General features: G+C 35.0%; 1 protein-coding gene across 1 annotated transcript in view; it reads left to right on the forward strand.

The window, feature by feature from the left end:
• GNAI1 (G protein subunit alpha i1) overlaps positions 1-25,360 on the forward strand; it is a 114,094-nt gene that overhangs the window by 76,542 nt on the left and 12,192 nt on the right. Inside the window, exon 5 of the mRNA XM_027838829.1 lies at positions 19,435-19,563. Within this exon, the coding sequence (XP_027694630.1) occupies positions 19,435-19,563 (129 nt within the window). The remainder of the gene's footprint in view (positions 1-19,434; positions 19,564-25,360) is intronic.

The raw sequence follows: 25,360 nt of genomic DNA on the forward strand, positions 1-25,360 counted from the left end.
AATGAATGAATGAATGAATGAATGAATGAATGAATGAATGAATGAATGAAAGAAAGAAAAAGAAAATACACACACACACACACACACACACACACACACACACACACACACACACACACACACACACACACACACACACACTGTGCTTGCTGAACTTTCCAAGATGGTTTCATTTTTTTGTTGGCTTTTCAGAGTTCAAATGACCATTAGGTAAATTATAAAATAACAGAATAGTCAAATGTAACATAAAATATTGAATGTAAAATAATGGAGAAATTAGTGAATAGAATGAAAGGGCTTAAGTAGAAACACACATACAAACACACAATTAAATAAGAAATAGCCCATGATAGATTATGTGATTCTTGAGTTATGTGAATGGTGAAGCCTTCCTTGACTGCCCCATTCCAAAGGATATCTTCTTTTCTGAACATCTTTAGTAATTATTGTCTATCATATTCTTTGAATATTTATGATATATTCATTAGTATTACTTTTTTTAATGTTTGTGTCCTATCAGTCTTCATTATCAGCATTCTTATAGGCAGGAATTTTTTCTTATGCAGCTTTATATATCCATACCCTATAGTAACTTTCTTATAATGAATGCTTTGTAAATGTTAATCATGGCAATTGTTCTTTTTTCATTTTCTTCCTGTCATTATTGTATTATTAATGGTGAGTAGCCAGTGATTGACTAAATCTCTGACAATAATCTTCATTTTTCCCCCACTGGCCCTCAAAAGAAATATTTACAGTATATTTCAGAGAAAGAGATTTAAAATGAAATGCTCCATGCACCTTGAATTTTATCTTTTTTTAATTTATTAAGACAAAATCTGGAAAGGTCCATTGTATAACCATTAATCTTCAATGGTACTTGAATTTAACCAGATAAATGACTTCAGTAACTATGTAATAGTCACTTTCATTTCCCCTTTTGGATCTTTTCCATGGCTTTTGAACACTTTTTGGTGAGAATCTTCAGGTTCACTGCTTTGTCCCCTTTTAATATCATGAATTGCAGACATACCACTTTGTTATAGTGGAACCGTTAATCAAAAGGTGATGCATAAATCAAACTTTTATAATTCCAAAAGTATTAGAGGAGCTCACTAGTTTATTAAATTTGTAGGGAGTCCTCTTTATACTTTATAAACTCATTGTTTTTGAACTGTTTTCTCTTTTTTTCTTGATGATCAATTTATTTATTTTTAGTTTTCAACATTCACTTCCATAAGATTTTGAGTTTTAAATTTTCTTCCCCTCCCTTTACTCCCCCCCTGCCCCCAAGATGGTGTGCCATCTAATATAGGCTCTACTTATACATTCATATCGAGGATCTTTTCCCATTAGACATGGTCTAATGAACAATTAGAACTAATGGCAGGAACCACAAGAATGAAGAAATAAAACAAAACAACAAAGGAAAAGGAGAGCAAATAGTATGCTTCTGTCTGCATTCAGACTCAAAGTTCTTTCTCTGAGTGTGGATACCAATTTCCATCATGAGTCTTTTCGAGTTGTGTTAGATTCTTTTTATTTTTTTTATTTTTATTTTATTTTATTTTTTATTTTATTTATTTTATTATTTTATTTATTTTTTTATTTTTAGTTTAGTTTAGTTTAGATTTTGAGTTCCAAATTTTCACCCCATCTCTCCCCTCCCCCCACCCCAAGATGGCATGCATTCTGAATACCCCTTCCCCTAGTCTGCTTTCCCTGTTATCTCTCCCCCTCTTCCCCTTCTTTTTTCCTATAGGGCAGGATAGATTTCTGTACCCCATTTCCTGTATTTCTTGCTTCCCAGTTGCATGTGAAAACATTTTTTTTAAATGTGTTTTTTTTTAAACATTAGGTTCCAAATTTTCTCCCTTCCTCCCTCCCCACCCACCCCCATTGAACAGGCAAGCAACTCAATATAGGCCATACTTGTGCAGTTATGCAAAACACTTCCATAGTAGACATGCTGTGAAAAACTAACTCTATTTCCCTTAATTCTATCCCGCCCCCCCCATTTATTCTATTCTTTCTTTTGGCCCTGTCCCTCCTCAGAAGTATTTGCTTCTAATTACCCCCTTTCCCAATCTACCCTCTTCTCTATCATCCCCCTACTCTCTTGTCCCCTTCCCCTCCTATTTTGTTGTAGGGTAAGACAGATTTCCATACCCAATTGAGTGTGTATGTTATTCCCTCCTTAAGTCAAATCCTATGAGAATAAGATTCACTCATTTCCTCTCACCTTCCCCTGGTTTCCCTCCACTGTAAGAGCCTTTTCTGTTTTGTTTTGTTTTTTTGTGAGATAATTTACCCTGTTTCACCTTTCCCTTTCTCCTCCTAGTATAATCCTCTCTCACCCCTTAATTTTATTCTCCAGATATGACCCCTTCATCTTCAACTCACCCTGTGCCTATCTATCTATCTATCTATCTCTCTCTCTCTCTCTCTCTCTCTCTATCTACCTATATATATATATATATATATATGTATACATACATATAATTTTTTCCCTCCAACTACCCTAATACTGACAAAAGTCTCATGAGTTACAAATATCATCTTTCCGTGCAGGAATGTAAACAGTTCAACCTTAATAAGTCTCTTATGATTTCTCTTTCCTGTTTACCTCTTCATGCTTCTCTTGAGTCTTGTATCTGAAAGTTAAATTTTCTATTCAGCTCTGGTCTTTCCATCAAGAATGCTTGAAAGTCCTCTATATCACTAAATGACCATTTTTTCCCCTGAAGGATTATACTCAGTTTTTCTGGGTAGGTGATTCTTGGTTGTAATCCTGTCTCCTTTGCCCTCGGGAATATTATATTCCATGCCCTGTGGTCCCTTAATGTAGAAGCAGCTAAATCCTGTGTTATCCTGATTGTGTTTCCATAATACTTGAATTGTTTCTTTCTGGCTGCTTGTAATATTTTCTCCTTGATCTGGGAACTCTGGAATTAGGCTGCAATATTCCTAGGAGTTTTCCTTTGGGGATCTCTTTCAGGGGGTGATCGGTGGATTCTTTCAATTTCTTTTTTGCCCTCTGGTTCTAAAATATCAGGGCAGTTTTCCTTGATAATTTCTTGAAAGATGATGTCTAGGCTCTTTTTTTGATCATGGCTTTCAGATAGTCCAATAATTTTTAAATTCTCTCTCCTGTATCTATTTTCCAGGTCAGTTGTTTTTCCAATGAGATCTTTCACATTGTTTTCTAATTTTTCATTCTTTTGGATTTGTTTTACAGCATCTTGATTTCTCATAAAGTCACTAGCTTCCAATTGCTCTATTCTAATTTTTAAGGAAGTATTTTCTTCAGTAATCTTTTAGACTTCCTTTTCCATTTGGCCAATTTTGCTCTTTAGGACATTCTTTTCTTCATTGGCTTTTTGGACCTCTTTTGCCATTTGGGTTAGGCTATTTTTTAAGGTGTTATTTTCTTCAGTATTTTTTTGCGTCTCCTTTAGCAAGCTGTTGACTTGTTTTTCATGGTTTTCTTGCATCACTCTCATTTCTCTTCCCAGTTTTTCCTCTACTTCTCTTACTTGCTTCTCAAAATCCCTTTTGAGCTCTTCCAAGGCCTGGGACTGATTCATATTTTTCTTGGAAGTTTTGGATGTAGGAGCTTTGACTTTGTTTTCTTCTTCTGGTTGTATGTTTTGATCTTCTTTGTCACCAAAGTAAGATAATATAGTCTGACTCTTTTTGCGCTGCTTGCTCTTGATCCCAACCAATTACTTGAGTTTTAAACTCTTTGCTAAGGTAAGAGTCTGTTTCCAGTGTGGAGAATGTACTGTCCCAAGCTTCGGGGATTTGTACAGCTGTTTTCAGAGATACTTCTAGGGACCTGAAAAGTGTCAGTTCTTCCAAGGTGCTATGATAAGGGGCGAGGTGTTTCCTCTCCACCGCCACAACAAGCTCCACCATGCCAGCGCTCCTCCTTGCCCCAGGACTGCCCCTCAGAACTGTGACCCAGATCCAAGCATGGGCAAAGCAAGAGATTCCTGCCTTGGCCCTGGCAAAGGGATCCTACAATCCCCCTCTGATCAGCCACTTGATTCACCCTCAGTCTGTGGGCTGGAAGCTTAGAAGCCAGCCGCTGCCCTCGGGGTGGCAGAGATCTAGCTTCTTCTTTCACCACAGTAACAGACTTTTCCCACTGACCTTCTAAGTTGTCTTTGGCATTTGTGGGTTGAGAAGTCTAGAAACCGCTGCAGCTGCCGGCGAATCAGTCCTCTGAGGCCTGCTCCAGGGTTGCTGCAGCCTGCGCGCCCTCACCGAACTGTGCTCCTCTCTCAGCCGGGCACGATATACCTTTCCAATTAGCCTTCCAGATTGTCTTGGGCTGGAAATTTGTTTTACTCTGTTTTTTTGTGGGTTCTGCTACTTTAGAATTTGTTTAGAGCCATTTTTTGTAGGTATTTGGAGGGGTTTGGGGGAGAGCTCTAGCAAGTCACTGCTTTCTGTCTGTCATCTTGGCTCCACCCCCCCCAGTTGTGTTAGATTCTTGCATTGCCTTGAAGAGCCAAGTCTGTCAAAGTCATCACACAATGTGGCTGTTACTGTGTATAATGTTCTCCTGGTTCTGCTCATTTCACTCTGCATCAGTTCATGTAAGTCTTTCCAGGTTTTGTTTTGTTTTGTGTTTTGTCTTTTTGTAAGTCTCCCTGCTCATCGTTTCTTATAGCAAAATAGTATTCCATTACATTCATATACCACAGCTTGTTCAGCCATTCCCCAGTTGATGGACATCCCGTCAATTTCCAATTCTTTGCCACCACAAAAAGAGCTGCTATGAATATTTTTGTACGTGTGAGTCCTTTTCCCGTTTTTTTTTTTATGATCTCTTTGGGACACAAACCTAAAAGTGGTATTGCTTGGTTAAAGGCTATGCACAATTTTATAGCCCTTTGAGCATAGTTCCAAATTACCCTCCAAAATGGTTGGACCAGTTCACAACTCCACCAACGGTGCATTAGTGTTCCAATTTTCCCACATCTTCTCCAACATTTATCATTGTCCTGTTTTGTCATGTTAGCCAAATAATAGATAGGTGTGATGTGATACCTCAGAATTGTTTTTATTTGCATTTCTCTAATCAATAGTGATTTGGAACATTTTTCATATGACTATAGAGAGCTTTAGTTTTCTTCCTCTGAAAACTGCCTGTTCATATCCTTTGACTACTTATTAATTGGGAAATACCATATTCGTATAAATTCAACTCCATTCTCTATATGTTTTAGAAATGAGGCCTTTATCAGAGGCTATAAATATAATGTATATATATATTATATATATAATGTATATATGTGTGTATATATATTATATATATATAATGTATATATTATATATATAAATATAAATATAAATATAAATGGCTATAAATATTCTTTCCCAGTTTTCTGCTTCCCTCCTACTCTTGGATGCATTGACTTTGTGCAAAAACTTTTCAATTTAATGTCATCAAAATTATCCATTTTATAATGTTCTCTGTCTCTTGTTTGGTCATAAATTCTTCCCTTCTCCATAGATCTGAAAGGTAACCTATTTCTTGCTCTTCTAGTTTGCTTATAATATCAGTCTTTATATCTAAATCCTATACTCATTTTGACTTTATCTTGGTATAGGGTGTAAGATGTTGGTCTATGTTCAGTTTCTGCCATGCATTTTTCTAGTGTTCCCAGCAGTTATTGTTAGTGATTTCTTATCCCAGAAGCTGGAGTCTTTGGATTTATCAAATAGTGGATTAGTATAGTCATTGACTGTTGTGTTTTATGTACCTAACCTATTCCTCTGATCCACTACTCTGTTTCTTAGCCAGTACCAAGTAGTTTTGATGATTGCTGCTTTATTATACAACTGAAAATCTGATACAGCTAGACCACCTTCCGTTGCATTTCTTTTCATTAGTTCCCTTGATATTCTGGACTTTTTGTTCCTCCAGATGAATTTTATTACTGTTTTTTCTAGCTCTATAAAATAATTTTTGGTAGTTGAATTGGTATGGTGCTGAATAAGTAAATTAATTTAGGTAGAATTGTCATTTTTTTATTATGTTAGCTCGGCCTACCCGTTGAGCAACTGATATTTTCCCAATTATTTAGATCTGACTTGTGAAAAGTGTTTTGTATTTGTGTTCATATAATTCCTGGTTTTGTTTTGGCAGATATACTCCCCAATATTTTATAATGTCTACAGTAATTTTAAATGGAATCTCTTTTTATCTCTTGCTGCTGGGTGAACTGTTTTCTTATAGCAAAATACAAATATTTACAAAACAGATAAAATTAGAGATTTGTCATTTTTAACAAAAAATACATACAACAGAATTCCTTTAGATATTTTAACATTAATATATTTTTAAAGGATGTAATATTGCATCCCTTTCTCTCATTTATATGCAAATAGGCTTACATTCTATGTATGTGTTTATCTATACATTTATATAGGCATGTGTGCACTTGTGTTCCTACCTATTATTAAAAGTTTTTTTTTTGTCCTTTCCTGTGATTTCATTGGTGTGAGGAGCTCCTAGTGAAGAAATCTTCCCCCATCAATGCAGGTGCAACTAACTCTCCAACTTATAGTCTTGGATATTTATTTGCGCCACTGAGAGGTTTAAATAATTTACTCAGGATCAAACAGTCAACGTATAAAAAGCTAGACTTGAACCTAGGCTTCTCACCTCCAAGAGCAGCCCTTTATCCATTATACCACATCACCCAGTAACTATAAAGAATTAATTAGGAGAGGATTCTGGGAAGATGGTGGAGTAGATCAGAAAATTTCAAGCTCTCAAGATTTTCCTCCACAAAAGAGATAAAATAACACCTCTGGACTAACATAGCACAGTGAAAACAAATAAGACGAGGGGCAGAAGAGAGGTCCACCTGGGACAATTGGAGAAGATAGCAGAAAAATTCAGGAGAAGATTTCCTCCCTGTGAAAAGTAAATACCTCCAGGCGAGGGTCCACTTCAACAATAAGTTGCAGACTGCTTATACAACAAGTGGCAAGCCCTGTGGTTAGCTGGTTTGGGACACTGCATCTGCCCCAGCCACAGGAACTTTTACCCCAGGGACAGTGAGGGGAGTTGGGTGTCTGAACTGGGGAAGATTGAGGGAACCTCTTCTGACTAGGAATACCAGTCCCAGCTGTGCTGCTGAGAGGCAGTGGGGGCAAGAAGAAACCAACACACAACCAGTGAGTAAAGAAGCCGTGGGTTGGGGACCCCTCTGCTGTGGGCACTTACAGGAGGCTAAAGGTCTTGGTTTGAGTTCAAGGTCAGACGGGTGAACTGAAGAGGATTAGAAGTATCATCCCCCATACCCTAGGACTAGAGGTGATTATAAAAACTGAATTATTACAAAAAAGAAAATGCACAGGCAAAGGAGAAAGAATCCAACCATAGAGAGCTATTATGGGAATAGAGAAGACCGGGGTTCATCTCCAGAGGATGATATTGAAGCAAAGAAACCCTCTTCTATCCCAAAGAGTAATGTCAAATGGTCACCTGACAAAAAAAAATTCATTAAAAACATAAAAAAAAACTTTTAAAAATCAAATGAGAGAGACTGAGGAAAAACTAAAAAGAAAAATAAGAATAATAGAATAATACAAGAAAAACAAGAAGATTATAAGAACAAAGTCAGCCAATTAGAAAAGGAGATCCAGAATCTTAAGGAAGAAAATGACTCCTTGAAAATCAATTGGGCAAAGGGAAGCCAGAGAAGTTATAAGAGATGAATAAATATATATACATATATATATGAAGAATGAAAAAATAAGAGAATATGAAACATCTCATAAGAAAAACAACAGATCTAGAGAACAGATCCAAAAGAGAAAACATAATATTTGGACTACCTGAAAGTTCTGATAAAAAAAAAGAATCTTGATATAATAATACAAGAAATAATTGAATAAAATTGTCCTGAAGCATTAGAACAAGAGAGGAAAGTAGAAATAGAAAAAAAAAAAATCTACCAATCACTACCTGAAAGAGATCCTGTGAGGAAAACTCAGAGGAATATTATAGTCAAATTTCAAAAACCCCAAATCAAGGACAAAATATTATGAGCAACAAGAAAAAAACAATTTACTTATGGTGGTACCACAATTAGAATCACACAGGACCTGGCCATGGTGACACTAAAAGATCACAGGTCTTGAAACACTGTGTATCGAAGAGCACAACAACTGGGCTTCCGGCCAAAACTATCATACCCAACAAAGCTAAGCATAATTCTATTCTAAATAGAATTAAAAAATGGACATTTGATCAATCGTCAGATTTTCAGGTCTTTGTTTAAAAAGCAAACAAACAAACAAACCCTGAACTCAATAGAAGATTTAACATATAAGAACTAAGAGAAATATAAGGTATATACCAATGACCAATTACAAGGGACTAAATAAGGATAGAATATTTACCTTTTATGTATCAACAATGTAAAACCTATCTCTAAGATTGTTACTAGTAATTAGGTAACTTATATGGAAGATTGCGTAGACCTGAGTATGATATGACCTCAAAAAGTAAAACCATTTAAGTACAGTTAAAAGAGTAATTACCTTTTACTAATGAGGTGCAAAAGGAAGAACCAATACAGAGCAGTTAGATGGGGGAGGGGGACTGTTAGTTCTGGTAACCTGCTCTCATCCGAAATGAGTTTGAGGAGAAAATGGACGTACATTTAGGAGAGTATAGAAGTCTTGTAAATTTAGAAGGAAATAAAACTCTAAGTGGATGGGGGGGGGGTTAAAGGAGGGATCTTTATAGGGGAGGGTGTGGTAATAGGTTAAAAAGGGAATATAGAAGGGGGTTTAGATTTAGGGGAATGGGAGAATAAGGGAGGGATTACTGGGGTGGGTTAAGTAAAGTAAGGTAGCAGGTAGAAGTAAAGTAGAGGAGTTAGGAGAGATAGGAAAAATAAAGAGATATGCACAAACACAAAAACAAAGATTAAGAGTAGAATCTCTTAGGGAAAATATATGTGTGTATATATATATGTGTGTGTGTGTATGTATATGTATATATGTATAAGTGTATGCATATATCAATACTTATATATAAATATATTCAATGCTTAACTGTAGCCTTGGGGTGGTGGGTGGGGGGGAAGGAGGGGGAAAAATGACAAAAAAAAAAGTAAGAAGTAAAAATAAGAGGACAAAAGAAAACCTACAAGGAAGCAAAGAAAAGATGGACAGCTTTCAAGATAATGCACTGTATTTAATTTATAGGCCTTCTTGAAATGAAAAGTTATCGCTATATAATTTGAATCCTCTCCTATGTTCTACTGTGCACGTGACTTTTTTGTTTTTTTTCTTATTTAAATTTAGGTTTACAATGTTTCTTTTTTCTTTTCCTATTGTGTATTTAAATATTAGCATTTGTCTAAAATAAAAGAAAAAAAGAATTAATTATATTTACTTATTTTTTATTTAAATATTTATTTTTAGTTTTCAACATTCACTTCTACAAGATTTGAGTTCCAAATTTTCTCCTATCTGTCCTCTCCCCCACCCCAAGAGGCATGCATTCTGAATACTCCTCCCAATTTGCCTTCCCTTCTGTCACTCTCCCTTTTCTTATCTCCTTCCCCTTCTATTTTCCTGTAGGGAAGGATAGATTTCTATACTCCATTGCCTGTATATCTTATTTCCTAGTTGCATGTAACAACCAATTGTTAACATTGGTTTTTAAAACTTTGAGTTCCAAATTCTCTCCCTCCTTCCCTCCCCACCCACCCTCATTGGGAGGGCAAGCAACTCGATACAGGTTATAGATGTGTAGTAATGCAAAACACTTCCATAATAGTCATGTTGTAAAAAACTAACTGTGTTTCCCTTCATCCTATCTCACCCCCCATTTATTCTATTCTCTCCTTTGACCTTGTCCCTCCTCAAAAGTATTTGCTTCTGATTATCCCTCCCCCAACCTGCCCTCCGTTCTGTCTCATCCCCCCCTCTTATCCCCTTCCCTCCTATTTTCCTGTAGGGTTAGATAGAGTTCCATACCAAATTGAGTGTGTATGTTATTCCCTCCTTAAGCCAAATCTGATGAGAATAAGATTCACTCGTTTCTTCTCACCTTCCTCTACTTCCCCTCCACTGTAAAAGCTTTTTCTTATCTGTTTCACATGAGATAATTCACCCATTCTATCCCTCCTTTTCTCCTTCTCCCAGTATAATCCTCTCTCACCCCTTAATTTTATTTTTAGATATCACCCCTTCATCTTCAACTAACTCTATGCCATCTATTTATCTGTCTATGTACATACATATGTATACATACATATACATACATACATATATATACATATACATACATATATACATATAAATATACACATATATTTTTTCCCTCCAACCACCTTAGTACTGACAAACGTCTCATGAGTTACAAATACCATCTTTCTGTGTAGGAATGTAAACAGTGTAACTTTAATAAGTCCCTTATGATTTCTGTTTCCTGTTTACCTTTTCTTGCTTCTCTTGAGTCTTGTATTTGAAAGTCAAATTTTCTATTCAGCTCTGGTATTTTCATCAAGAATGCTTGAAAGTCCTCTATTTCACCAAATGTCAATTTTCCCCCAGAAGGATTATACTCACTTTTGCTGGGTAGGTGATTCTTGGTTTAAAATCGAGCTCCTTTGACCTCTGGAATATCACATTCCAAGCCCTCTTATCCCTTAAAGGAGAAGCTGCTAAATCTTGTGTTATCCTGACTGTGTTTCCACAATATTTGAATTGTTTCTGGCTGTTTGCAATATTTTCTCTTTGACCTGGGAACTCTGGAATTTGGCTATAATATTCCTAGGGGGTTTTCCTTTGGGGATCTCTTTTAGGTGGTGATTGGTAGATTATTTACATTTCACCCTCTGGATCTAGAACATCAGGGCAGTTTGTTTTTGTTTTGTTTTTTTTTTGATAATTTCTTGACAGATGATGTCTAGGTTCTTTTTTTGATTATTGCTTTCAGGTAATCCAATAATTTTTAAATTATCTCACTTGGGTCTATTTTCCATGTCAGTTGTTTTTCCAATCAGATATTTCACATTGTCTTCTATTTTTTTTCATTCTTTTGGCTTTGTTTTACAATTTCTTGGTTTCTCATAAAGTCATTAGCTTCCATGTGCTCCATTCTAATTTTTAAAGAAGTATTTTTTTTTCAGGATTGGTTGGTGTGACATTGTCCCTTTTCTATGGGACAAGTCAATTTTTTTATTTTTTTTTATTTTTAACATGTGTTTTTAAAACTTTGGGTTACAAATTTTCTCCCTTCCTAGCTCCCCACCCACCCTCATTGAAAAGGCAAGCATCTCGATACAGGTTATGGATGTGTAGTCAGGCAAAACACTTCCATAGTAGTCATGTTGTGAAAAACTAAGTATATTTCCCTCCATTTTATCCTACCCCCCATTTATTCTATTCTGTCTTTTGACCCTGTCCCTCATCTGAAGTGTTTGCTTATGATTATCCCTCCCCCAATCTGCCCTCCCCTCTATCAACCCAATGCTCTCTTGTCCTCTTCTCTCCTTATCTTCCTGTAGGGTAGGATAGATTTCCATACCCCACTGTGTATGTTATTCCCTCCTTAAGCCAAATCCTAGGAGAATAAGATCCACTCATTCTCTCTCACCTTCCCCTATTTCCCCTCTACTGTAAAAAACCTTTTCTTGTCTGTTTCATGTGAGATAATTTACCCCATTCTACTTCTCCCTTTCTCTTTATCCCAATATAATCCTCTCTCAACCCTTAATTTTATTTTCCAGATATCCCCCCTTCATCTTCAACTCACCCTGTGCACTCTATCTATCTACCTATCTATCTATACATACATATAATTTTTTCCCTCTCACTACCCTAATATTGACAAAGGACTCATGAGTTACAAATATCTTTTCCTGCAGGAATGTAAGCAGTTCAACCTTAATAAGTCTCTTATGATTTCTCTTTCCTGTTTACCTCTTCCATGTTTCACTTGAGTCTTGTATTTAAAAATCAAATTTCTATTCAGCTCTGGTCTTTTCCTCAGGAATGCTTGAAAGTCCTGTATTTCATTGAATGACCATTTTTTACCCTGAAGGATTATATTCAGTTTTGCTGGGTAGGTGATTCTAAGTTTAATTCTATCTCCTTTGCCCTCCAGAATATCATACTCCATGCCCTGCAGTCCCTTAATGTAGAAGGTGCTAAATCTTGTGTTATCCTGATTGTGTTTCCGCAATACTTGAATTGTTTCTTTCTGTCTGCCTGCAATATTTTCTCCTTGACCTGGGAACTCTGGAATTTGGCTACAACATTCCTAGCAGTTTTCCTTTGGGGATCTCTTTCAGGAGATGATTGGTGGATCCTTTGTATTTCTCTTTTGCCCTCTGGTTCTAAAATATCAGGGCAGTTTTCCTTGATAATTTCTTGAAAGATGATGTCTAGGCTCTTTTTTTGATCATGACTTTCAGATAGTTCATTAATTTTTAAGTTCCCTCTCCTGGATCTATTTTCCAGGTCAGTTGTTTTTCCATTGAGATATTTCACATTCTTTTCTATTTTTTCATTCTTTTGGATTAGTTTTACACTGCCTTGATTTCTCAAATAGTCAGTAGCTTCCAATTGCTCCATTCTAATTTTTAAGGAAGTGTTTTATTCAGTAAGTTTTTGGACTTCCTTTTCCATTTGGCCAATTTTGCTTTTTAGGGCATTCTTCTCCTCATTGGCTTTTTGGACCTCTTTTGCCATTTGGGTTAGGCTATTTTTCAAGGTGTTATTTTCTTCTGTATTTTTTGAGTCTCCTTTAGCATCACTGTCAGTTTTTCATCTCCTTCTCTTACTTGCTTCTCAACATCCTTTTTGAGCTCTTCTGTGGCCTGGGACCAATTCATATTTTTCTTGGAGGTTTTGGATGTAGGAGCTTTGGCTTTGTTGTCTTCTTCTGGTTGTATGTTTTGATCTTCTTGTCACCACAGTAAGATAATATAGTCTGACTCTTTTTGCGCTGCTTGCTCATGATCCTGGCCAATTACTTGAGTTATCAACTCTTTGTTAAGGTAGGGAATTTATTTACTTATTCTTGCCAAAAAATATTTGAAGGATTCTCTACTACTCATGCCCCCATTGAGTTAAAAATTTATTGAGAACCTTCTGTATAGAAGACATTGTGCTATGTATCAATATTAATAGGTAAGAACTATATGGGACAACTCTAATTTATAAAGTTGACAATTTCTACCATCTCTTAATTGATCTCTCTCCTTCTTTGCTTGCATTACCAGATTAATCCTCCAAAAACACTTCTTTTATTGTTCACATATTTCATTGTGTGGTAGTCAACACATCATTCAGCTTAGAAGGACAGAATTCAGACTTAGTTCCAACACTACGTAGCCATCAGCTGACTTACTGTTTTTGTGCCTTTATATCTGGGCTTACAAGGGCTGATAACACTCCTCTTAAAACAGTGCAATTCCCTTTGTCTAGAATGCTCTCCCCATCCCTTTTGTATATCCAATTATACTTACGTATGTATCGAGGATCAGTTCTATTCTCACCTCCTCTAGCTTCCTTTCTTGACTAATCAGCCTCATATTCCCATATTGTATCTGGGCTTTCTTTAGCACTTATTGTGTGAGCATATGTTTTGCTAGCATCATATATTCATTTGTACTGGTTCTTTTTTCTCCCCCTATTTTCTGAGTTCTTAGAGATCAACCATTTTATATCTTCAACCACCATTGGGCACAGTAAAGGCACATAATAGTACCCTAATTGATATGAATTAAATGAAGTTGGTCCATGTAAGTGGACTTCTAAAGGATGAGCAGTCAAAGACCACTTTATTTTTGTCAGACATTTAATGTGGATATGTTGAAGGTTTATGAATCATTTTTCATCTATCCATTAAAGTACATAAGCATACAAATTCCATTGACCTAATTTGAAACTGAATTTTCAAATTTGAGGATATGACAGTTGTGAGGATTAAATCAGTTTCTGTTTTCCAACGGTATATTAGCACTTGTAATTAGGGAGCTAAGAGAAGGAAATTAAAAAATTAACTAAGGCCAGTTGGTTTTATAGAATTCTTTTTTATTTAATCCAAAAGCAGTGTGGGTTCTGAACTTTTAAAATAAGTGTTAGGCAAGCCTCCAAACATTGGAAATAGTTGAAATCAAGAAGGTATTGTAACTCCAGTTATGCTAGAATGGTGAGCTGTAGTATTTACAGGTCATTAACTGTGTAATACCTTAAATGTTGGAAGTAACTACCAGTTAAAGATCATTTTGACCTGAAGAAAAGTCATTACTTAGCATTTCAAATGTTTTTCCAACAGGAGGGTGGGGTGGGGCGGGGCTGAAGCTAACTGACAGGGAAGAAGACAGATGCCTGGGCATCTTGCTGAAGGGTTATCACTCTGTCATTAAGAGTGTATACCAGTATACCCATTGATGACACTGACTAGTCAGCCGGACACCTGGCAAATTTCAGGGTAAAGTGTATAATATTGAGTCTCCGCAGAACTCACACAGGGCTTTGGACCCAAGGAAAGAAATTTTCCTATTTGTGGAGAACTATCATAGGATAAAGATATCTTAGTAATTTCTTGGACAAGTAAGTCTTACATTGAAATTCCTGGAGTCAGAATAAGTAACAGGCTATTTCACTTTAATGTTTTAAAGGTGATAATTATTCAGTATTTAATTGTTAGTATCACTTTCTTTTAAATACAGAACTAGAACCCAACTATGTTGTTTACTTTATTAATACTATGCTGTCATCCATTAATTTTTGTCAACTGGTAAGGAATAATCTCAAATTCTTAGTTTTTTTTTAATAAAATAGAAATCATTTTGTTTTATAAATTAAAACTCTCTTGTTTATAATATCATACCATTAGATTTGAGGCTAAAAGGAGGGAATTTTTATTGAATTCTACTGGACTACAGGAGAAAAAAATCAGTTGAGGTCTACATGTAAGTAAATAACTGATATTCGAGTGGAGTTCCCATTTTGATAAGGAGGCTTTCAAGCACACTGTATCCTTGGTAACTAAACAATTCATGAAAAATAAAAACAGGGAATATAAGACTATTCTCTTCCTGCTAGAAATAATTTACATATATACACATATATATTTTCATATACATATATATACATATATGTGTGTATGTCACATACACATCTATATATCATTGCTGTGTACATTTTCCATGTTAACCTTCCCTCTACTTGTATAGATCAGACCTTACTATGGTACAGGCATACCTGGTCAGGTATACCTTAATATCTCATTCAATTCTTATCCACATTCTCACATGTATCAGAGGATTGGCACAACATAGTAGGGATCTTTATATTTGTTTTGTTTCTTTTTTTAATGGATATTGATTCATTATTTAAGTTGTCTATTTTTTATTCCTTGCTAAAAAAAATAAAGAAGAAAGCATAAAGACAAGAAATAAGATTTCATGCAATTAAAAAAAAACTACTGTAGCTTGATCTAGTTAAACAAGTGCTTGACTTTTAAAAATGTGAAATTGATGAAACTAAAATATTGATTCTGATTATCATCATCCCAAAAGTTTAGTAAAGGTCACCACATAGAGAAGTTCAAAAGAAACTATATAACTCTTCAGCCAACAAGCACTTATCTCTTAGACAAAGGAGATCAAGGCAGGCAAGGTCAGCACCACTTTTCAAGTACAAGTCAACTTGCACAGCTTTGAGGAGGACAGAGGGAAATTATGAGTAGCTTTACTTTATAAAACAGTGAAAAACAGAACAAAAAATAAGTCTGCAGATGTTCAGTGTGAGACCCAGACAATCTGAAAGCATTTGTAGATTAAACTTGAAGTAAATAAAATAATGTGACCAGTAACAAATTCACCAGTATTTCTATAGCAATCTGTTCTCATCACCAATAATGCCACCTCCACAGTTGACTCTATGTAATGTGCTATATGCAAGGAAGTAGAAATGGAATTTGAGATCAAATTAGGAATATGGAAGGATCTAACCATCAGACACATAGAATAAATCTATGCTGATTTTACCATGCAAATAATAAAGTAATGAGATAAGCTATTCTCAGCGCCCACCATCACTTTTTCTTAGGCCTTGTCTGAAAGTTCCTCTATAGCTTCACCTTAGTATTCTCATTAACAGCTAGCTTAGAACTACCCAATACCATCAATCCTAATCAATTTTACTCTTTGGGGTAAGGCCACTCTCATCTAGGGCTTTCTTTTCTTTTTGTTGGGGGGAGGGACTTTCCTAAAGTTATTGCGTTATATCTCTTTTCTGCCTTTTATAGACAGACTCTTGAAAAAAGCAGTCCACATTCATTGCCTAAATTTCTTCACATTTCTCTTCCCCTCTTAGCCTCTTGCAGTTTATTTTCTGACTCTATTACTCAACTGCTTCTGCTTTGTTAGATTCCTAGTTATTGCTGTTCTGTTATTCAGTAATGTCTGACTCTTCGTGACCCCACAGAGCATACTATCCATGTCTCTCTCTCTCTCTCTCTCTCTCTCTCTCTCTATATATATATCTATATCTATATCTGTATCTATATCTATATCTGTATCTATATAGATATAGATATATAGATATAGATACAGATATAGATATAGATATATATAGATATATTTGGCAGAGATACTAGAATGGTTTACCATTTCCTTTTCCAGCTCATTTTACAGATGAGGAAATTGAAGTAAAAGAGGTTACATGACTTGCCCACGGTCATACAACTAATAAGTGTCTGAGGTCAGATTTGGATTCAGGTTGTCCTGACTCCAGGCCCAGCACTCTATCCACTGTACCACCTAGCTGTCTCCTCCTAGTTAGTATCAGTTAAATTAGTTGGCTTTTTCTCAGTCATCTTACTTGAACTCCCTGTAGCATTTGATGCTGTTGACTATACTGCTGTCCTGCATGCTCTGCTCTTTGTGATAATTTTCTTTCCTAATTTGCCCCCTACCTGTCAGACTCTTGTTCATTTCCTTTTGTTAGTTCATGATTCCATGTCTTGTCTTCTAACTAGGTTTTTCCCCCTCCCCAAAGCATTTTTTCTGAGCCCTTATCTTTTGTCTCTCTACACTCAGCAAGTCCGTCGTTTCATTGATCTTTAAGCAGATGACTCTCAGCACTGTACATCTAGTCCTAGTCTACTGAGCCTATCTTTGGAGTCTCTCTAGGATATTCTATAATCATCTCAAACAGAACTTATTATTTCCTCCTCACCCCAAGCCACTTCCTTACTTCCACAATTCAGTTTCATCCTTGTCACTAAAGTTTGTACTCTCTGAATGATCCTGGACTTTTCCCTCTGTAAGTCAGTTGCTTAGTCTTGTTGATTCTACCATCACATCTCTTTTATCTATCCCCTTTCCACTCACTTGTTTGCCACCCTAGTTCAGACCCCTCAGCACCTCTTCCCGGGTCTGTTTCAGTGTCTCCTAGTTAGTCTCTTCTCCTCTACTCGAGTCTCTTTCCAATCCATTCCATCTTCTACATATCCATCAAAATGATTTGTTCCTTTAGCACAGATCTAACCTTGTCACTTAGTTCTATTTACCACTAAATTCTAGTGGTTCTCTTACTACCTGTAGGATCAAATATAAGCTCTTTTGCTTGTTATTTAAAGTATCTTTTTGTTAGTGTTCTCTCCCTCCATAAAGTCATGTTTTTGCTTATCCCTTTACCTGTTACATCCTCTCAGTAGAATGTACTGTATTGCTTTTTTTGTTTGTTTTTGTCTCTATCATTTATGGTGCTTTGTACATAAGGGGCATTTAATAAATATTTGTGGAATTAAAATATAAAATGCAGAGAATATTCTGAAAATTACTCTCATCTAGTATAATTCAATCACATATATTAAATGCCTACTGTGTGTTAGGCATAAGTCACTGTGCTAGATGCTGTGGTGGAAACAGATTGTAAGATGTTCTTTTTAAGGACCTTATGGCAAGATGATATAAATATGTGCAAAGTTAAAACAAAAGATTTAAAAGGCTTCCTGTTGAATATAGGGATATGATAAGGTAGCACATTCATTGTCAACATTGAGATGTATGACCATATTTAGCAGTCATAGTGATCTGGAAATGGAAATGATTGTAGGGAGCGTATGATTCAGTCCCCTGTTTTTCTAAGTGAATGAGGAAACAGACCATGGAGAGGTGGTGACTTGGTGGAAGTCACATAAACTCTGACTCCATATCCACTGTTCTTTCCTCTATACTAAGGTAAGAAAAAATAATTGATGGATGACTTAAGAATGGAGGAGATCACTTTAAATTGGGTTGACTGAAAAAAGTTATGAAGATATGGGATTCAAGCAGATTTTAAAGAATAGAAAAGGAAGAAGATCATTTTGTGGGTGAAATGGCGTGAGCAAAAGTGATGTAAAAATGATGACAGCTGCTTACCTAGGTATCTGCTAGCTTCTGCTAGGTATTTCCTAGCTAATAGTCACATTTCTTGAAGAAGTATTATGTTATCCTAGCCTATATCCTAACACACACAAAACAAACAATTTGCTTCTCTTATACTACAACATGGCCCTGGAAACCACATTGCTAGTCAGATGAATCCCAACGCAGATAGAGCAAGAGCTAGTTGACTTGAGTGAACCGTTTTGTTATAAGTGGTAGAAAGCTGATTGACTGGAAAGATATAAAATAGGAAAAAAAAACCAGGACCTGGCTGTGGTGGTCAAAATCTGGGAGAAGTTTCATGGAAAAAATGGTTACAACCTTTGGCCAAAAGTTCCCCCAACTCAGCTTACACCATGAGGCTGTGCTATAGATTGTATAGATATATAGCCACAAAACCGTGGGTAGATTCATTAAAAAAAAGCCAGTAAAGTTAGGTTTGTTGCATAGAAATTCAAGGATTCATCATTTCATCTATGTAGGCACATATTCCCCTATTACAGAATACAGTCCGTTTGTACCTTTTTGAGAGTTGTTATGTCAGGAAGTGATTCATGAGTGAATTAAATAAAGGATATTGTGGTGAGCCACTCTACACTTGGACTGGTTCTTGGGCAGCAGACATATAGTCCATTGCCCCATCTGTCAATAGTCAAAGCTTTTCTGGTAGGGGGATACTGCATTATTAGATGCTCTACCACTGAACACATTTAAAAACTAGAGATAAAATTAAACTTAGGTTACTTTTATTTGACTTACATAGTGTTCTGGATTTTGCTTTTGCTTCCAACTTACCAAGTATTTTTTTTTTACTTTATCTTAAAAAAAAAAGTTTGAATTCCTTTTATTTCAGTAAGAGTTTTCATAAATATTTAGGCCTACATTTGATCTCTCCTTGTCTAACACCACAGAACAAGTACTTAGAAAATGTTTTACTCTTTTCTTTTTTCTTGCCCATCTTTATCAGTATGATTAACCCACTTTATTTTTTCCCCAGCTACCTGAATGACTTGGACAGAATAGCACATCCGAATTATATCCCAACACAGCAGGATGTTCTCAGAACTAGAGTGAAAACGACAGGAATAGTTGAAACACATTTTACTTTCAAGGATCTTCATTTTAAGTGAGTGCCTAACATATGCATAATGTATAAGTTTTAAATCTAAAATCCATTACTTAAGCAACACAAGGCTTAAAAGTACAAATATTTGAAGACCCAAATGCTGAGAAATGATAAATTGTTTTCTCAGAAATGGAAAAGGTGAGTTTCCAATGAAATAAAAAATAAGATAGTAAACATTCTGGAAGTGATACTTAAATTTTAGCCAGAAAAAAAATTGTATGCAATTTCTGCCTACCTACATTAAATATTTTTAGAGAGATTTAAATATGATTAGTTTTTTTCTATAAAGGTCATGGACTACAATCAGGCCCTTTTAGTTGGAAAACCAATGCTACTAATGGTTATGTACTGAAAGGTTAAATTTTTAATGAGAATTCAGATATTCACAAAATATATAGATTATGAAATTATTTGAAATAATGTGAAATAATTGAAAATATGAAAATTTCTCTGGAGTATTTCTCCTTTCTTTGAGTCTATAGATCTGTCAATTACCTCTATCCTTGTGATTTCTCAATCTGGCACAGTATTACACCGTTTACATTGTTCTTTGATGTGAAATGTTCTTTTTATGGATGAGGGGACTGAGTCCCAGAGGTTAAATAAAGTGCCACATTAAAGTTTACTGTATTTTTAATTTTTATCAGTAGACATAGATCTTTACAGAAGATAAAAAAAAAGTTACTGGATTTGCGAAACCCCAAAATACCTTATTTTATATACAAGGGCCCTGCTTTATTTACAAAACTTAATGGTATATTTTTCTTATCTTTTTGTTTCTGACTGTTCCCTGGTTCTCCTGTGCTAAAACCTTCTTGCTTTAATTTTCCTCTTTCGACTTCCTCAATTTTTTCAATTTAAATCTTTGTCATATTTGATTCTCTTCTGCATTACTACTATTCACGTCATTCTATTTCTTTTATCATTTGAAGAGTCTGAGTTCATGGCATGGACCCAAAAACATTACTGGAATGTTAGCTAATTAGCTGGCTTACTCTATGTCAGATGCTTTGCTAAGTTCTAGAGTTATGATGAAAAAGCAAAAACAGCTCCTACCATCAAGGAGCTTATATTCTAATAAGAAAGATACCATATGGGTAGATAGGTATATATGAGACAAATACAGAATACAATGATAATAGCCTTAGAGAGAAAGGGACTAGAAGCTGTGGGAACCAGAAGAGCCTGTTGGAGGAGTTGGTGCTTTAGCTTACTCTTGAAGAAGCAAGGAGTTCTAAGAATCGAATGATATGAGAAAGAACACTCCAAATATGAGGGCAGCCAGTGCATGGAGCATGGAGATAGGAAATGACTTATTATGTAGAAAGAACAAAAAGAAAGTCAGTATGGATGCACAACATAGTATGTTTAAGGCTGGGAATGTTAAGAAGGGGCCATGTTGGCAAGATATTTGAATACAGAATAGAGGAGTTTATATTTGATCCTAGAGGTGAAAGGGGATCATTTGATGCTAGAGGTAATAGGATACTTAATATATTGAGTTGGAGAAGGAGTGAGATAGCCAGACCCACATTTTAGGAAAGTCTCTTTGGCAGCTATTTGGAGTTAGTTAAAACATGAAACAAGAAGTCTTAATTAGAAGGGTTATTAGAATAGTCCGCAAGAGGTAATGTAATGGAGACAGGGAAATAGGGTGGTAGCTCTATGAATAGAGAAAAGAAGACATATGCAAATGACGTAGGTGGGGGGGGGGAGAGAAAGTGAGAACATGTCAAAGATTTCATATATATGTATGTATGTGTATGTACACATACATACACATACATACACATACATACATATAAAACAGAAGTAGAACTCCAGGCTTAAAGTCCAGTTGAAAGTCTTCAAACTTTTCAACTATTAGGGCACTATAAAATATTATCTGGATACTTTATTATTTACTGTAAGAAATGTCCAATTAAACTTTCCGTATTATTTATAGTTTTTATCATATCTTGCAGACTTTTAACCTAGTTTACAACAACAAAAAAATCTCAACAATTCTGAGGTTACATGAAAATTATGTATCAGCATTTGTACTTCATGTATAGTTTTTAGAACACCTTTTCTTCACTTATCCCCACCTTCTTTTAGCTTAATTGAAAGTTTTTTGATATAAAGACATCCCTCTAGAGGAGACTAATATATGCATGTAGAGATTTTGGAACTCTGTTCTAGAAAATCCAGTACTAGAGTTCCATTAATAATAACATAGAATTTTACTTGTGGTGTCAGCCAGGAGAAAACCTAACAGTCACCAAATAATTTTAGAAAAGCCCTGTGTTCTAACATTAATTGTAGTAATACAGAATATTGTAGGTGACAGGTCCATCTACCTGGGAACCTTTCAATAGTTTGGTTTACTTGAGTATCAAAAAATAGATAATGTGTATTCATTCACTGTTCATTTTTTCCCAACATCTTTAGAAAATGAGATGTTGCACATAACTAATCTAATAACTTAAAGTTTTCTCCAACAAGCATCTTTTTTTTGTTTTGTCTTGAATCATTTTTTTGCAACTTTTTATCAAGCACATTTTATATCACCTTTATGAAATTGGCTTTTTACACTAAGTTTAATTTAATCTTTTCTGGATGACTCAGTTATCATTAAGATCATGTGTTCTTTATATTTTGCAATACAGTCGTTCCTATGCTTTTTTATTTTGTTTTGCTCTTATCTTCCTTCCTGTCAGTCTGTTTAAAGTCACTTCTCATTGTGTCTGATTTTAATAGCAGCTAGACTTACCCACTTCCAGCTTTCCACTTTGCTAATAAAGCTTGTTATGAAATGTAAAGCATTAGTAAGCTTCCAGCAGGAGCCTCAGGGCTGTCTTTTACAGCTAGGGATTTGTGACTGCTAGGTCTGGGTTTTATGCATTGCCATGAGTTTTGGGGGTAGAGCTCTAGAGGAAGAAAGTACCTAGCACTTTGGGCACACTCCCTCAGGAGGATTTACAACAAGAGACAAGTCTTAAACAGATTAGAAATGCATGGTTGGGTTGAAATCAACACCATTGGAGGAGTGTACACTTGGATAAAATAATGAATTGATTGAAGGTTCAGAGGCCTTTTTCATTTATTTGCTGCTCAAAGACTTGTTCTGGAGGGTTGGGGTTGTAGATGTCTGGCCTCCAGATAGATAATGGGCTATTACTAGATTTTCTTTGTTCAGTAATCACTACAAAGTAATTTCCATTATGGAGTCCCATGGCAAAGACCCAAAAGTGTTAAATTTGTTATGAAGCTCCAGAGTATTTCCTAGCCTCCTAAAATTCATTGTTCTCTAACTTTGAGAGTAAATAAAATTGTTGGGAATGAGAAAACAGATATGAATGGCACTGAATGTGAAGGCTTGGGTGGATTGTGTTTTTTGCAGATAGAGAGAATAACAATATCTATGTAATCACAGCTTAAAGCAAGGAAGAGATCATTTATGCAAATTCGTGTAGAATACCACTTTCACTTAATACTGTCAGTTTATAGTTCATGGTCAGGAGACACCTAGATCTTTACTCATTGTGTGCCACTAAGTGCCTTTGTGACCTTTTATGTTTGCTTCCTTAACACCAAACAAGGATAAATACCCCCAGCTACATTTCTCACAATGATAAGGATAGTGCAAGATATTGGCTACCAGTACTGAAATATTAGTTGCTCGCTAATTTTAAGAAATTAATAACTAGTAGTTCGGTTATTAGAACATAAAGCAGATCTGCTATATAACATTTGCTTTAAATTTTGACTTGTCTAAGTCTTGGAAATTCATGTTTGAGTCATCATTTTCATTCCTAGGCTGGGTTCCCAAAGTTGTGTCATGTCTTTACCAGGCAAGTACTAACCTGCTATATAAACCTGTTTCTCATGTTGAATTGTACCCAAAATATATATTACAGATGAGATAGGATTTTATAACATATATTTAGGGTAATTTAATGGCTTAAAGATAATTTTAGGTTATTTAGGAATTCTTAAATTATTTTAAGTCTTATTTTTGAACTGGTAATGTTAGATTATTATTCTTGCCAAAGAATAATATGTTGTCCATAAATATTATGTGGATAATATGTTGTCCATAAATATTATGTGGATCACAGAAGAATAAAAATGAAAGTATATTTTGAATGTCCCTACTGGAAAGCCTGAGTATATTTAAGTTGAACAAAATACTTATCAGTGTCTATTGTTAATTGATTTTGATGACAGTTCTCTTTTTAATTTTGTTGTTCAGTCATTTCTTTCATGCCCCAAAGATACTGGAGTGGTTTGCCATTTCCTTCTCCAGCTCATTTTACCGATGAGGAAATTGAAGCAAACAGTGTTAAGTGATTTTTCCAGGGTCATACAGGGCAAATAGGGTCACCTGTGTGTGGGGAGGGGTTAGAGGGGGGGTGTTATGTGTATTTAATAAGTACTCTCTTTACTGCTATGACCATATTTTATATATGTGTGTACATATATACATGCGAACATAAACATATAATGCATATATAAATATATCTATGTGTAATATTATTTCTGTGTTATGTAAATGTTCTAATTATGTATTTTATAAAATATACGCAAAAATAGAAATGTTTAAAAACATAAGTATTAGGAAGTCTGGTTGTTCAGTTTGTTTTGATATTTAGTTTTAATGATAATGAAAAAGATACCTCACAGTGACAAATATGTCAAAATGAAAGAGGTACATCATCAAACAAATTTTCTAAATAATGATACTTATTTTTCAATCCCATTCACCAATTTCATTAAGGGAGTTTTTTTTTTTAACCCCAGGTATTTTATCATCCCTGATATATTGATTCTTACAAATCATTTTCATTTTTATATTTTTAATATGACATCAAAAACCATTAAATTATTGATTTCATAGATTTTAAACAGATTAGAAAATTCTGTTTCCAAGGTTTTCTAATGTACAAATATTAGTGTTTTTAAAAGTGACATTTCTTTTTTGGCTTACTTTTAAATGTCTTACTATGGCCTTGTACTATCATTACTATTTCCAGGCACAAAACTTTTGTTAGATGAATGTAAAAAAAAATTAGAAATGGATTTAAATCTGTATTTCAAATCCTCTTTAATTCTGGGATTGTTTTTACCAACTTCTTGTAATATTTGGGTAGTTTGATTTTTTTTTAACCCTACAGTTCGGCTGACAAAGAGTTAATACTTCTTTATAGTCCATTCTAGGAGAAGTATGAACTCTACCAATTTCTTGTATGCTGATGCCTAAAGACATTGAGAGTTTGGGATATAACCAGGATCATTAAGCCAGTATGTGGTAGTAGGTCTTCACCTGAGGTCCTCGACTCTGAGACCTGCCATCCTCTCAATTTAAGCCTTTAAGTGTGTGTCACAAAGATGCTTAGAGTACTTACTTTATTTCTTTGACTAGTCAAATTATTAACTTTTTTTTTCTCTGCAATTCTTGACTGTATTTTTCTTGATTCCTCTAGTTGTTGGCCATTTCTCCTACAAATTACTTTTTGCTATTTTACATTTGCTCATTTGTGCCTATGTTGTATTCTCCTACCCACTGCCATCCTACCCTTAGTAGAGGACTTTAAAACAGGGCCTTATTCGTATTTATCTTTACAGTCACCATACCGAGTGCACATGGTAGACATTTAATAAATATTTGTTGATTTGACAAAAATAAAATCTATTTTATTTCCGTTTAAGTCAACATTTTGGCTAAAACCAAGAAAATATCAATCTCGGTCATATATATATATATATATATATATATATATATATATATATATATGTACATACACACACACACACA

The sequence above is a fragment of the Vombatus ursinus genome, unplaced genomic scaffold, assembly GCF_900497805.2.
Source record: "Vombatus ursinus unplaced genomic scaffold, bare-nosed wombat genome assembly UNPS02014830.1, whole genome shotgun sequence".
NCBI lineage: Eukaryota > Metazoa > Chordata > Mammalia > Diprotodontia > Vombatidae > Vombatus > Vombatus ursinus.